The sequence below is a fragment of the Mustelus asterias genome, chromosome 4 (assembly GCF_964213995.1).
Source record: "Mustelus asterias chromosome 4, sMusAst1.hap1.1, whole genome shotgun sequence".
NCBI classification, from domain to species: Eukaryota; Metazoa; Chordata; class Chondrichthyes; order Carcharhiniformes; family Triakidae; genus Mustelus; species Mustelus asterias.
The window spans coordinates 107,731,031-107,746,302 of NC_135804.1; the positions used below are offsets into that span (position 1 = coordinate 107,731,031).

Consider the following 15,272-nt stretch of genomic DNA (forward strand, 5'->3'; position numbering starts at 1 on the left):
AAGAAGCTGTTCTTGAGTCGGTTGGTATGTGACCGCAGAATTTTGTATCTTTTTCCCGAAGCAAGAAGGTGGAAGAGAAAATGTCCGGGGTGTGTGGGTCCTTAATTATGCTGGCTGCTTTGCCGAGGCAACGGGAAGTGCAGACAGAGTCAATGGATGGGAGGCTGGTTTGCGTGATGGATTGGCCGACATTCATGACCTTTTGTAGTTCCTTGTGGTCTTGGGCAGAGCAGGAGCCATACCAAGCTGTGATACAACCGGAAAGAATGCTTTCTATGGTGCATCTGTAAAGGTTGGTGAGAGTTGTAGCTGACATGCCAAATTTCCTTAGCCTTCTGAGAAAGTAGGAACGTTGGTGGGCTTTCTTAACCATAGTGTCGGCATGGGAGGACCAGGACAGGTTGTTGATGATCTGGACACCTAAACACTCGAAGCTCTTGACGCTTTCTACTTCGTCCCCGTTGATGTAGACAGGGGCATGTTCTCCTATATGCTTCCCGAAGCTGATGACAATCTTCTTCATTTTGTTGACATTGAGGGAGAGATTATTGTTGCCGCACCAGTTCACCAGATTCTCTATCTCATTCCTGTACTCTGTCTCATCATTGTTTGAGATCCGACTCACTATGGTGGTGTCATCAGCAAACTTGAAAATTGAATTGGAGGGGACTATGTTGAGCGAATTGATCTCAGCTGGACCAACATTAAGAATGCTGCACTGGCCTCTGTGCCTGCGAGAGGGAAGAGAAATGTGTCCTGGCTTCTCATAACTCTAGTGAGTTCCAGTGAAAAATGTGTGCTCTTTGATTAAGGAAAGCAGCAGCAGGATCAGTTGTAATCTAACTGACAGGCAAGTAGCTCGTTAACATTCAATATTGGCACTCACAGCTGAAGAATAAATTAAACCAGATGTCAGTATGCACCAGTGTTTTTAGTATAAATACATACTAGGAAATTGGGGAATAAAAACAAAAAAACTTGGAAAATCCGACAAATACTTAAAAAATGGGATTAAACATCAAATGACAGATTCTCCGGCCTCCCAGCCCGGTGTTTCCCGCCGGTGGGAGGTGGTGCGTTGTTTGCTAGCGGTGAAATTCTCTGTCCCGCCGCTGTCAATGGGAATTCCCATTGCGCTGCGCTGTGGGCAGGACCCGGAGAATCCCATGGCATGAACAGCTGGAGAATTCCGGCCCTAATGTTTGCTTTTCCACTTTAAATAAACAGTTCCAAAATCAGTGGATCATTAAACAATAACCATTTATTGTAGCAAAACAGTAAAATCAGAATAATGACTTTATATTTCAATGGTCGTATTTGTAAGGTACAGAAACACATTAAGGCGCAATTATTTTACAGAAAGATAAGACATGGGACAATTATCCAATTTAACTAAATTGCAATTCTCCCCACCTCCACTTCGATTGTGCTGAGACTAGGTTAGTGGAAACACACTGAGGGTATAACACTTCCACGTCTCCTATCAGATAGTGAAAGGCCTCCTCCCTCATGCAGCAACACATTTTTTTCACTATACTGGGACAGGAGAGTGGGGAAGAGTGAAATCAGACAGCCTCTGCCACTCAACAATAAGCACAATACCGGAGGCCAGAATTTTCAGACTGTTCATGCCAGCAGGATTTTCCCATCTCATTGCAGTGAACGGATATTTGGCTTGCTGCCAAATTCTCCGTCTTTGCTGCAGTGGGAGTGTGGCTTGAATGGGAGGCAAGATTGCGCCCCATATTTCTTAAAATATTCAGATTTCGACATTTTTATGTAAAATACTATCTTTCAACATGTATGTGGTTTTGCACTGTCTCAGAATCTATTAATGATCAAGATATAGAACGTAGAACATAGAACAGTACAGCACAGAACAGGCCCTTCGGCCCACGATGTTGTGCTGAGCTTTATCGGCACAAGATGCTTTTCATTTTTATCTTGTCATGAGTAAATGTGACGTCAAGTTTTATGATATTGAACAGTGATATCATTCTCTGACCGCAACGCGAACAGATAAGAGTATAAGTTGATCCACTTGTAGAATTGAAATGAACCAAAGATGATTTGCCCAAAGTATATTGTATTCAAGTTCTTTTTTTTTCCGATATTTATCAGGTTTCAACATATTCTACTGGCTTAATAGATCCCTGGGGGCAGCTCGGTGACACTGTGGTTAGCACTGCTGCCTCACAGCGCCAGGGACCTGGGTTCGATTCCCGGCTTGGCTCACTGTCTGTGTGGAGTTTGCACGTTCTCCCTGTCTAAGTGAGTTTCCTCTGGGTGCTCCAGTTTCCTCCCACAGTCCAAAGATATGCGGGTTAGATGAATTGGCCATGCTGAATTCTCCCTCAGTGTACCCGAACAGGAGCCGGAGTGTGGCGACTAAGGGATTTTCACAATACCTTCTTCGCAGTGTGACTAATAAATAAACTTCAAAAATCTTTTGTTCTGTTGCCAATTTAGAATGCCCATTTATCACCATTTACATCACAGGATGTTTGTTACAGCTAATGTTTACTGTGAGATCTCCATGCTGCAGATACACATACCTCAATTAGGGAGCGGTAGTTCAAGATATTTATCTGGAGCACCTTACAAATGACATGATGGGTTTGCACCCGAAAGGCTGAATTTCTTATAACAGTTTATTTTAAACATGTGGCTGATTCAGCACTGGGTATACAAAGCCATTAGCAGACTGGTCTCAAAATTCTCTTGTTTGTCTACTTTCCAAAGACAACAGATTAAGACAAAAATCTCAGTTCCTTACAAGTGATACAATTTATTCCATAACAAATTAGCAATCATTTAAATTATCTAAAATAAACAATTTTCTTTATTAAATTATCTGGAAGACTCCTACATGGAGTTTTATTACCTATTAAGTTACAAACTTTACTCGGAGGATAACCCAGTAACTCAACACAACTTTGCCCTCCCTGACTGTTAAGAACTATGGATGAGAAATTTCTCAGCACTATTCTTAATATAGTCAGAAAAAGTTCTCATGCTCCATCATAACCATCATTAAGCTCTTCAGCCTAAAATGATGCACAAAAAGGTTACCAAATAAACAAGACGTTTTACAAATACAACTTAATTTCTTTACTTTTTAACCTTTCCTCCAAATGCAGATAATTTTAAAATAATCGATGTATATGTAAATACATGAATGAAAAGTAAAAGTACACATCAATATTAGCAATATAAGATATATAGCTTCATTTACACTGGAATAAAAGCTTGTCACTTCCGTATAATATATCTCATACTATCAGGACATCCCGAAGCACTTTGTAACCAGTGAAGTCAAGTATTGTCGCTGTTGTAATGTAGGAAATGTGGCATCTATTTGCTTGAAGCCAGGTTCCACAAACAGCAACATGACAATGACCAGATAATCTGTCCAGTTTGTCTCGATATTGAAAGGTAAGCATTGGCCCCATCATTTAGCACCTGGGCCATGAATTAGCTTCATAGCTGGCACAACTCTTTGCTAAAGCATTTCAATCTGCAACTTGTCGGGACAAGTAAGCCTGAAATATAGAAAAAGATTTAGAATATCAAGATGGATGGCAAGTCGTAAACTGTCCGTGTGTATCACTTTGAAGGCAGATGTCTCCCATTTTGGTGGTGAGAAAATGCCTGGTGACAACTGAGGGGGAATTACCTGAAAACAATGCTCATATATGCTGCACCCTGTGATTAGGTGAAAATTGCTACTGAACTTTACCTTCAATTGGTTGTACCCGTCCCCTCTCCATCTTATGCATTGGTTATTCTGACATCCTATTATCTACTGTTTGTCTAGCAAAGCTCAACTCTTACTCATCAGTTGTATAGTGACTGAAAAATGATGATCCTCTTTTGTGTCTTTGGGATAAAGTCTGGTGATGGGAGGAGGAACTGAGTGACCCACTATGGTAAACTCTGAAAATCAGATTAGCGAGCCAGGCAGGTCTGAAGTAGTCCAGGTTGCTACTTTTATTCATTCATCAGTAGATGTATTAATGGAAGATAAAATCCTGCTCCAGTTAACACTGAAATGGATTGTTTTAATGGTTAGGGCTGGACAGGACAAGGGAAGCTTCCACTGTTCTGTGTTAGTCAGCTCTGCAGCTTTAGCCAATTCAAATTCACAGTGGCCCAAAGCCTGATTTTTAGCAATCTGGCCAAAGCTGGTGAATTCGATCCCATGCAATGTCAGAGTGTGAGGGTCAGGCTTGGCACTCAAATTCTACATGTGTGTACAAAGTTACCGTGATGTAGTTTCTAGAGGTTGCTATTTGGCAAGTGTATCATGCAACATATTCTGAGAAAAGAAAAGTGTAAGTGCAGTGCACCAGGAATGATGGACATTGTGGATGAGATTGTATCAGGACAGTCAGCTAGACTCAGCTCAGGTGTTGCACTTTTCTTGAATCAAGTCATGGATCTGTTCTCACTGAATTGCAGCAGTTCATTGGAAAAATCTGACCCCAATATTTTTACTCCAAGAATGAATGATATCAGCAGCCCTGTGATGCCGCCATTTTGTTGGGGGTGCAAATTAAATCACAAATCTTTTTACTGGTTCAAAATGAAATATGTTAACCTCCCTGTTATATTTATGTATACACAGTACCCATTTGAGAAAGAAAAATGTGTTTTTTTTCCTTTTGACCTATAGAGGACATGTGACTGTATCCTGTACATTCAGGAATGGTATCTACTAACCTCGCTTATCCCATAAAAGACAGAACAACAAAATCCAAGTTTACGTGACATGTGTAAAAAAATCATTCACTACTGTTATCATATATTCTGTTTAAAAATGCACGATTTTGAAGACACGCATTTTTGGATTGAAATTGCACTGAAGGAAATTAGTAACAAACATACTAATGTGTTCATGTAACATACTTCTGTCTGCTATTTTAGCAAAAGCATTATATGAACCCATTTATAAAATGAAAGACATTGAAGTTTTAATGCGTTCATGTGTTTAAGTTGCTCTCCTATACTTAGAGGACATGAAATTCACACAAAGGTGTAAATTATACACTTTATGTTATGATCATAGATTTTCTTCATTTGTGAATAAAGATGTGAGTGTGGTAGGTCTTCCACAGTACTGATGGTACTCTTGTTAGTGCCTGTCATCTTCCAAATGTTTGTTTTAATGATAATCTATGGAGTATGGTTGTGCCTGAATATCTGCACCTCTGTACCTATGATGATTTGAACACCCGGTATGTCGTTCAACGCAGTGCTTGCCACACTGTACACTCCTGATCTCTGGAGATTTCTGGTGAGTGTTGTTGCACCGATGAACCAGGACTGGCTCCTTATTTTCCGATTTACTCTTTAGGAGACGCTGTAGAATTTCTTTATCAGATCTTTCCCTTTTAAAGTCGTCCTCATAAATCTTGAGCTAAGAAAGCAGTGAAGCAGAGAGTTAGCATTTCAATACAGAGAAAATTCCACGTTTTATTTCAGCGCCTGATCCAATTTATCCCCTCTTCCTCTGAAGGATTTGACTCTTACTGAGATAGATTGTACCGATGCTGGCAGCCTTCCAGCATCCATGATTCTTCACATAAGAAACAAACATATTTGATCATAAAAGGTGCCCATTGATATCATGACCTTGTGTGAAGATAGTTCTCATCAAGTAAATATCCTGGAGCAATGGTTAACAGTAACCTTGACTAACTCTGATCCTTCTCCCCATACAGTACTCCATCCACATTGGTCAATTATTACTGACAATAAAGATATCCTTGGAAAATATTTTACTTGGCTGGGCACTATTGTCATTAAGTACCAAACCAGAGAAAAATCAAGAATTAAGAGCCAGCCTGTCGGAAATACTTCCCAAACCGTAAAAGGACTAAGATTGCCCCGCCAGTGTTGGTATACTGAAGGATTATTTCATGAAGTGTATCTCTATTACTTGTCCCATCGGAAAAAGGAATTGTCCATACATTATGTGTTACATAACTGAGAACATACTTTTTTTTCTTATTTCATGGTTGCCACAGTTGAAGTCAGAGTCAAATACTGTACAGATGGAGGCCATTTGGCCCATTGAGACTATGCCAGCTCTCCGCAGATCAATCCAGTCATTCCCATTCTCCTGTTTGATCCCCATTGCTTTGCAAACTTATTTCCTTCAAGTGTCTATCCAGTTTTCCTCTGAAATCATTGATTGTTTCCGCTTCCACCATTGTGGGCAACAAGTTCTTCCCTTGTGATTGATTCACGATTGGCATCAGGTTAATTGGAGAAACGCTGAGTGCCGGCAGGCACTTGTGCAAGGAGGATGAGGCAAATACTGAAATCTTTTGAAGAAGCTCTTTTAGTTCCTGCCTACACTAGGCCTGGAGAAACTCATCTACCCAGCCTAAGGAGGAAAGCTGGAATAACATTTAAAGCATCAAGTGGAATAGATAATTAATAGTCCAGTAATTCTGATGGATTTATGTCAACATTTAGTAATGAAACCCGGGTTCAGTTCCTGGCTTGGGTCACTGTCTGTGTGGAGTTTGCACGTTCTCCCCGTATCTGCGTGGGTTTCCTCCGGGTGCTCCGGTTTCCTCCCACATTCTGAAAGACGTGTTGGTTAGGTGCATTGACCCAAACAGGCACCAGAGTGTGGCGACTCAGGGAATTTCATAGTAACTTCATTGCAGTAAGCCTTACTTTTACTTTAACAAGCTAATCATTAGCCATCTGGCTATAAATGAGAGAAAGAAATTAACGCTGGATCAACATTGGTTACATGAGTCAAGGTCAGAAATTCAATAGAGTTTCTTTATTGTTTCTGGAATAACGGGCAACATCTATCACTTGAGAGGTCTGAAAACAGAGAAGTTACAGCAACAACCGTTGGTTCTTTCAAACATTTTTGATGGGAATATGTGCTTCCAGAAAGGAAACCACACATTTCAATAAGTTCCTTGTGATACAATGCTTTGTCCTGCTTCCTGTAACTTCTGAAGGAATGGAGATAAATGAATTGTACTTGGATATTGCAAGGGAAAGTCACATTTCTTTGTCCTACAGATTTTATGATTCATAGTGACAGGTGTCTCAGTGAAATTTCCCTTCCAGCTTTCCACCCACTTGATGGACATATGATTCTGCAGGAATATGGTCACATCACGGCAAATGTCATTAATGTCTGGCTGTGCCGCGGTGCAGTGAAATTAACAGGAAGCATGTCTACTGCAAAACAAGTTAAGCATCAACGACACTAACCCCCTCCAATGCATTCCTTGTGTCACGTCATATTTTACTGCCCTGCTGTAACATTAAATTCATTACTTGTAAACTGGTGCCTATAGAAATAGAAATAGAAATAGAAACCCTACAGTGCAGAAGGAGGCCATTTGGCCCATCGAGTCTGCACCGACCACAATCCCACCCAGGCCCTACCTCCACATATTTACCCGCTAATCCCTCTAACCTACGCATTTTAGGATTCTAAGGGGCAATTTTTAACCTGGCCAATCAACCTAACCCGCACATCTTTGGACTATATGTGACTATATGTGACTATAAAATACAGGCAAATATAGTTTCATCTTATTTTCTATCCAAAGCCCTGCCCAAATTACAGTTGGGCTGATTCACAAACTTACTGTACTTTGGTTACCATTTTGCACTGTGTATCAGGGTCAATGCTGAAGTAATGCAGACCAAATCCAGGGACCAGTTTCACTTTGACAGCGATTTTAATGCAGTTTTAGGTTACACAATATAATTGGTTCAATTCAGCAACAATTTGGGCTTATATAGTGCCTGGACTGCAAAAAAGGATCCCAAAGCACTTCACAGATGCTTGAGAAGAAACAAAATCCATTAACTGCCTCTCAGCACTTCCAATGAATGGTAAGCAGAAATCCAGAATTTGTTATGGGAAACAAACCCTCAAGTCTTAACGTACTGCTATACCTGAAATGTTCAATTATGTTGCAACTAACTTTAAAATTGCTCTCAACAATTAAGTAGTAAATCATTTTCAAAGTATACCATAAGTAGCCGTGAGCTGCCTTTGGAAACGTAGATTTATATAGTACATGGACTGCAATAAAGGATCTCGTGCTGATTAGCAAAGTGTCTGCTGAGTTTGTTCTGCTTTAGCACTGTTCTCAGGTTCAGCATTGCTCACAGACACAGGAGAGAGAACACATTTCAAAGGACAGGCCGTGGGTGTAAGAAGACCTCTTTAACAATCATGGCCTAGATAAGGAAAGCTTTCTTGTGCCACAAGTTACTTTTCCCCACAAAAAAAAATGTTCTATGTTTTCTGGCATTTTTACACACATACAATAGAGGAAGTTCAAGAAGCTGCCAATATTAAAACCTCAGGGGTTAACCTTTTCAGGAAGGAAGTAACTCCAGCATGAACTGGGGGAAAACCTGTCCATGATTCACGATAAAATCAGTAAATTCGGGCTGCTGGGTGCAACTTCTCATCAAGTCTCATGAGTATGATCAGATACTGAGTTGCTAAGTCAGTGTTCTCAATACCATAACAACCCGCCAATATTACACAGTGTTGTGCTCTGTGCGTGCTCTAATTCTTTCTGGTGGCCTGTGCATACGCGGAAGGTTTAATTAAACCAAAGAAAGAATCTTACTAAAAAATCTTAAGTCTGAGGCCACGTACCAACTAACTCAAGAAAAGCCTCTTCCCTGCTGCCATCAGACTTTTGAGTTGACCTATCTTGCATTAAGTTGATCTTTCTCTACACCCTAGCTATGACTGTAACACTACATTCTGCACTCTCTCGTTTCTTTCTTTATGAACGGTATGCTCTGTCTGTATAGCGTGCAAGAAACAATACTTTTCACTATATACTAATACATGTGACAATAATAAATCAAATCAAAAATCTGGTTATGTTTTACGACTCCCAAAAAAACGAAAAGTAGGAAACTAGTCAACCTAGGAGTTCAACAATGAACACAAAAGTAAACATTCCTGCTTTGATAATTGATCTGATTATCATCATGGATGCATAATAATTGTTCAATACATTCATGCGTAAGTTAAGTTTATGGAGGGCAGAGGGCAGACCATCAGCCAGGAGAGCAGGGCGGCACGGTGGCACAGTGATAACAAAGAACAAAGAACAAAGAACAGTACAGCACAGGAAACAGGCCCTTCGGCCCTCCAAGCCTGTGCCGCTCCTTGGTCCAACTAGACCAATCGTTTGTATCCCTCCATTCCCAGGCTGCTCATGTGACTATCCAGGTAAGTCTTAAACGATGTCAGCGTGCCTGCCTCCACCACCCTACTTGGCAGCGCATTCCAGGCCCCCACCACCCTCTGTGTAAAAAACATCCCTCTGATGTCTGAGTTATACTTCGCCCCTCTCAGCTTGAGCCCGTGACCCCTCGTGATCGTCACCTCCGACCTGGGAAAAAGCTTCCCACTGTTCACCCTATCTATACCCTTCATAATCTTGTATACCTCTATTAGATCTCCCCTCATTCTCCGTCTTTCCAAGGAGAACAACCCCAGTCTACCCAATCTCTCCTCATAGCTAAGACCCTCCATACCAGGCAACATCCTGGTAAACCTTCTCTGCACTCTCTCCAATGCCTCCACGTCCTTCTGGTAGTGCGGCGACCAGAACTGGACACAGTACTCCAAATGTGGCCTAACCAGCGTTCTATACAGCTGCATCATCAGACTCCAGCTTTTATACTCTATACCCCGTCCTATAAAGGCAAGCATACCATATGCCTTCTTCACCACCTTCTCCACCTGTGTTGCCACCTTCAAGGATTTGTGGACTTGCACACCTAGGTCCCTCTGTGTTTCTATACTCCTGATGACTCTGCCATTTATTGTATAACTCCTCCCTCCATTATTTCTTCCAAAATGCATCACTTTGCATTTATCCGGATTAAACTCCATCTGCCACCTCTCCGTCCAATTTTCCAGCCTATCTATATCCTGCTGTATTGCCCGACAATGCTCTTCGCTATCCGCAATTCCAGCCATCTTCGTGTCATCCGCAAACTTGCTGATAACACCAGTTACACCTTCTTCCAAATCATTTATATATATCACAAATAGCAGAGGTCCCAGTACAGAGCCCTGCGGAACACCACTGGTCACAGACCTCCAGCCGGAAAAAGACCCTTCGACCACTACCCTCTGTCTCCTATGGCCAAGCCAGTTCTCCACCCATCTAGCCACTTCTCCTTGTATCCCATGAGCCTTAACCTTCTTAACGAACCTGCCATGTGGGACTTTGTCAAATGCCTTACTGAAATCCATATAGACGACATCCACGGCCCTTCCTTCATCGACCGTTTTTGTCACTTCCTCAAAAAACTCCACCAAATTTGTAAGGCACGACCTCCCTCTTACAAAACCATGCTGTCTGTCACTAATGAGATTGTTTCGTTCTAAATGCACATACATCCTGTCTCTAAGAATCCTCTCCAACAACTTCCCTACCACGGACGTCAAGCTCACCGGCCTATAATTTCCTGGGTTATCCCTGGTACCCTTCTTAAACAACGGGACCACATTCGCTATCCTCCAATCCTCAGGGACCTCACCCGTGTCCAAAGAAGCGACAAAGATTTCCGTCAGAGGCCCAGCAATTTCACCTCTCGTCTCCCTGAGCAGTCGAGGATAGATGCCATCAGGCCCTGGGGCTTTGTCAGTTTTAATGTTCCCTAAAAAACCTACTGCTGCCTCACAGCTCCGGGGACCAGGGTTCAATTCCAGCCTCGGGTGACTGTCTGTGAAGTTTGCACGTTCTCCCCGTGTCTGCGGGATTTCTTCCTCCAGTTTCCCCCCACGGTCCAAAGATGTGCTGGTTAGGTGGATTGGTCATGTTAATTTGCCTCTTAGTGTCAGGGGGATTAGCGGGGGGGGGGAGGAGGGGGGGCAGCAGGGTAAATACCTGGAGTTACGAGGATAGGGCCTGGTTGGGATTGTTGTCGGAGCAGGCTCGATGGGCCGAATGGCCTCCTTCTGCATTGTAGGGATTCTATGACTTGTAAGTCTAGAAGTAACAACAACATGAATTGGGTTTCCGAAGCAGATGAGACGAACCGAGGCAAATACAGGTGTTGTTACAGAGGTGGAAGTAGGCAGTCTTGGTGATGGTACAGATGTGTGGTTCGAAACTCAATTCAAGGTCAATCATGAGACCAAGTTTGGAATAATAAAGTATAACTAACCTGTTGCTGAAGAAGGTTCATTTGCAAATGCATTTCATCGGTTTTCTTCTTCAGCTTCTCATTTTCAGCTTGAGTGCGTTGTCGATCTTTGCGTTCCGTCTTATAATCAGATTCATAAAGCTTTGTCTATATATAAGAAAATTATGAATCAAATTTTGGACAAATTCTAGATTAAACCTCATTCATTTCCACCATAGTTAAGGTTCCAATATGCTGCCATATTGGGAAAAGGAGGAAAGTCGATATCCAGGATCTCAGTCCAGATCAAAAAGAGGTATTTGGGCTTTTCATTGGCAAAGAAAAAACTTATGCTTGTTTGAATCTCCATTACAAGATTGGTTTACCCTGAGGAAACTGGCTAGTGCCAATTCCAGCTTCAATCAGCAAAAATATATCTTGTTCATAGAATGCATAGAATCCCTACAGTGCAGAAGGAGGCCATTCGGCTAATTGAGTCTGCACCAACAACAATCCCACCCAGGCCCTATTCCCATAACCCCACCTATTTACCCTGTCAATCCATCTAACCTACGTACCCCTCTGACACTAAAGGGCAATTCAGCATGACCAATCAACCTAACCTGCACATCCTTGGACTGTGAGCACCCGGAGGAAACCCACGCAGACATGGAGAGAATGTGCAAACGCCACACAGTCACCCTAGGCCGGAATTGAACCCGGGTCCCTGGAGCTGTGAGGCAACAGCTAACCATTGAGCTGCCGTGTCACCCCTGCATGCTTATCTGCATGTTATCAAGCAGGTAAGTTTTGAAACATCCAAGCTGAATTTCTGTGGAAAGTAGCATCATCAGAACGGATATAACGGAGGTGGAGAAACTGGCAGAATGGAATGGGGTCCTTACACGAAGTGGGGAGTCAGGAAATGTAGTTGAGGTAGCTGTGGGAATTAGTGGGAGGTTGACAGTAAATATTCATTGATAGCATACCCCTATACCAAAACTTCTGATGGGTCTTGCTTTTTCCTCAACCGAGGATTGCCCCATGTTGGTTGACAGGGCCCGTAACCCCATCTCTGTTCCATTTTCTGCACTTCTGAACTCATCCCTTCACCTTCCTCCCAGAACCATGTTGGGGTCCCCCTTATCCTTACCTTCCAGCCACAGACCTCAATAATCAATTGATAATCCGCTGCATTTTCAGCATCTCCAGCATGATGGCCACCACTAGTATTCACCTCCCTGCCCACTTTAGTGTTCTTACGGGACTGTTCCCTCTGACCCCCTGGTCACTCTTAAGTCACCCCCGACATTGTGTCCCCTTCCATGTAGGCACAGGAGATGCAACACCTGCCCATTCATCTCCTCCCTTCTCACCATCCAATGGCAGAAACACTCCTTCCAGTCGAAACTTCAATTTTTTTGTACTTATTTCAATTTAGTATTGTGTATTTGCTGCTCATGATGTGGTCTGCTCCACACTGGGAAGACCAAATGTAGACTGAGTGGTCACTTTGCTGAATAGCACTGTTCAGTCAGTAAGTATTTCACTGAGTTTCTGATTGCCTGTCCTTTTAATTCTTCACCTTGTTCCCATTCTGACTTTCCCGTCCTCGGCCTCCTGCCAAGTTTCAGTGAAGTTCAATGTCAACTCAAAGAGCAGCACCTCATCTTTCTGCCTTCTGGACTCTATGTTGAATTCAACAATCTTAGCTTGTAACTTCTGTCTCCATTTTGTTTCTCTTTTCTTTGCTAGTGTTGATTTAACTCTTGTTTTTTCCTCTCACTTTTGCATTGGACAGCAGCTGTTTGACATTTTATAATTCAAACCCCCTCCAAGGATAGCTTTTATTCCTTTATCTCTCCCTTTGGCCTTGCACTACCCACCCTTTTGTGATTTAATCTCACCAGCCTTCCACCCTGTCATATACCTGATCTTTCCCATGCACCTCACTTTCACTTGTCTAAAACTGATTACATCAGAACTGGGAAAAGTTGGAAATATAGATTAATCGACCTGAAACACTGGGTGGAATCTTACCAGCTGCATGAAGGTAGCTTTGGTAGTGGACACAGCCCATGCAGTGGGTGATGATCAACGGGTCTCTGGAAGCAGCCTCCTGACAGTAGGCTTGCCGGCCAGTGAGACCACCTTTATTTATGTGATCCCCTCCCCTCACAGCATGGGACTACATTTGTGGAGTGAGTGCGCTCTGACAATCTGCAGCTGTGACCATAAATAATCTTAAAATGTTTCTACATCTTCAGCGGGTGCCTCCATCTTGAAGTGTCCTCACATTTTACTGCCTCTTGCAGCAGTGTCTACCTTCCCCAATGGGACTCCAACATGACAGCCCTGCAGATCCTCCCACTGGCCCAGCCAAATACTGTTCTTAATTGGATAGCGCTCCTGGAAGCAGCCTTTAATTACTTGCCTCCGGTAAGAACACAACAGACATCCAGGTACCGCCAGCTGGGTTGGGACCCACTTTTGTTCCAAATCTCACAAGAGATTCCACCCGCTAGCTCAGTTTCCATGTCGACAGATGTTGGACAGCTTTTTGTTTTAATTTTTCTTCAACCCAGCATTAAGTATCATCCCATCACGGATTGATATGGGGAAAAGAAACAAGATCCCGAGGAGAAAGATGACACCTTACCTGACACACGAGAGCGAGCATTTGGTCCCGAAGCTCTTTACACTCCGTTTGCAAGATTCCATTGCTGGTTACATGTCGGACTGCTTCTGGTTTTGACTGTCTGTACTGACTGTGCTCTCTTGGCTTCTCCGAGATCTGTATATGTTTTGGCGATGAGGGTATCGTGTCTTTATAATCCGATTGTGATTGGTGATAGATATCATTTGCTTTTTCATCGCGTCGAATTTGTCTCCATGGCTCATCTTTCTAAACAAAGATACAACAAAAGTCTTTAGATAATACAGATCCTACTTCATCACAATTTTAACAAATTCAGGTCCAATGTTAATATTAGATGATAACTGAGTGGAAAATTAAAATATACAATACTGGAAAATTACTTGAAGATTTAAATGCAAGTAACTAGTTATTAGTTAACATTATTATGTATGCATATGTGCAGGCGCACACGCATCCAGCATAACAGGAACTAGATACAGGGCTTCATCCATCTTACAAACAGTCATGGTTATTAGAATTGATCTGAAAGCAGCATGCCTGGGACTGTAGTGTAGTGAGAATGGAATGATGTTGGAATGCACAATCAAGTTCAGCAGTAACACTTGCATTTTCACTGGTGTAGGGATAGATTCGCTTATACAAGAAGGACTTGTGTGTGATTATTGCCTGTTGTCAAAGGGCCATGGAATAAAGAGTCAGGGATGGGTTGGGGAGGGGGTGCGGGGCTGGCTTTCCTAAGGGATCATGGCCTGTGCAGGCGGAGAAGCCATTTTCAATCAATTTGGGCGGCAAAGGGATTATTCAGATGTGTGTGTACTGTGTAGTTTCTCTCTCTGATTGTGGAGACCTTCACAGTAACTTCATTGCAGTGTTAATGTGAGCCTACTTGTGACACTAATAAATAAACTTTAATTTGGTGTCTGGGAAATTATCTGTAAGGTCTGATTCTGTGAGTGTGACTAAGTCAGGTTGTTGCTTGTCTAGCCTGTGAGACAGTTTGGAAAACCAAACGGGTACTGATTAAAGATAATTTTACTCACAATCCAATATAATTTCTCCTTAATTAAGTGTGTCTTTGTCTCAGGACATAGGGAATCCTGGACCAGGTCAGGACTCAACCTACCCCCTTAAAATGGCTAACTGTCTGAGTCAATAATCATTCAGTTAAAGAGTACTTCAGCAAAAATCAAAACAAAACTTTGTCTTTTGTTTCAAAGAAAAACAACATAGAAAACAAGTTCCTTATTAAAGTGAAGGACCTTACGGACCATCTGGATATTGAGAAAAATAATCAGTTGGATGGCATGCTTCCAACAGTAAGCTTCCTCTTGTACTTCTGTAGTTACTGACTTTCTAGCTGGATCCAATTGCAATGGCTGTAAATACTATGTAACTATGGCAATGTTTGGCTTCCACTGAGTAGCATTCTTAATTATTTGCTTGTTAATGCTTA

At 42.2% G+C, this 15,272-nt stretch overlaps 1 protein-coding gene across 6 annotated transcripts in view; it reads right to left on the bottom strand.

Moving 5' to 3' along the window:
• Positions 1-1,245: 1,245 nt before the first annotated feature.
• The window catches only part of LOC144492922 (uncharacterized), a 44,728-nt gene continuing 30,701 nt past the window's right edge, over positions 1,246-15,272 (bottom strand). For 4 of the 6 annotated variants that reach the window (XM_078211550.1, XM_078211548.1, XM_078211549.1 and 1 more), the window contains 3 exons: positions 13,820-14,065; positions 11,203-11,328; positions 4,667-5,419 (listed from right to left, as the gene is read on the bottom strand). In XM_078211550.1, coding sequence (XP_078067676.1) covers positions 5,165-5,419; positions 11,203-11,328; positions 13,820-14,065 — 627 coding nt within the window. In that variant the 3' untranslated portion in view covers positions 4,667-5,164. Of the gene's footprint in view, positions 3,543-4,666; positions 5,420-11,202; positions 11,329-13,819; positions 14,066-15,272 lie in introns of those variants that run through there. The other 2 variants (XM_078211552.1, XM_078211553.1) reach the window with 1 other exon arrangement.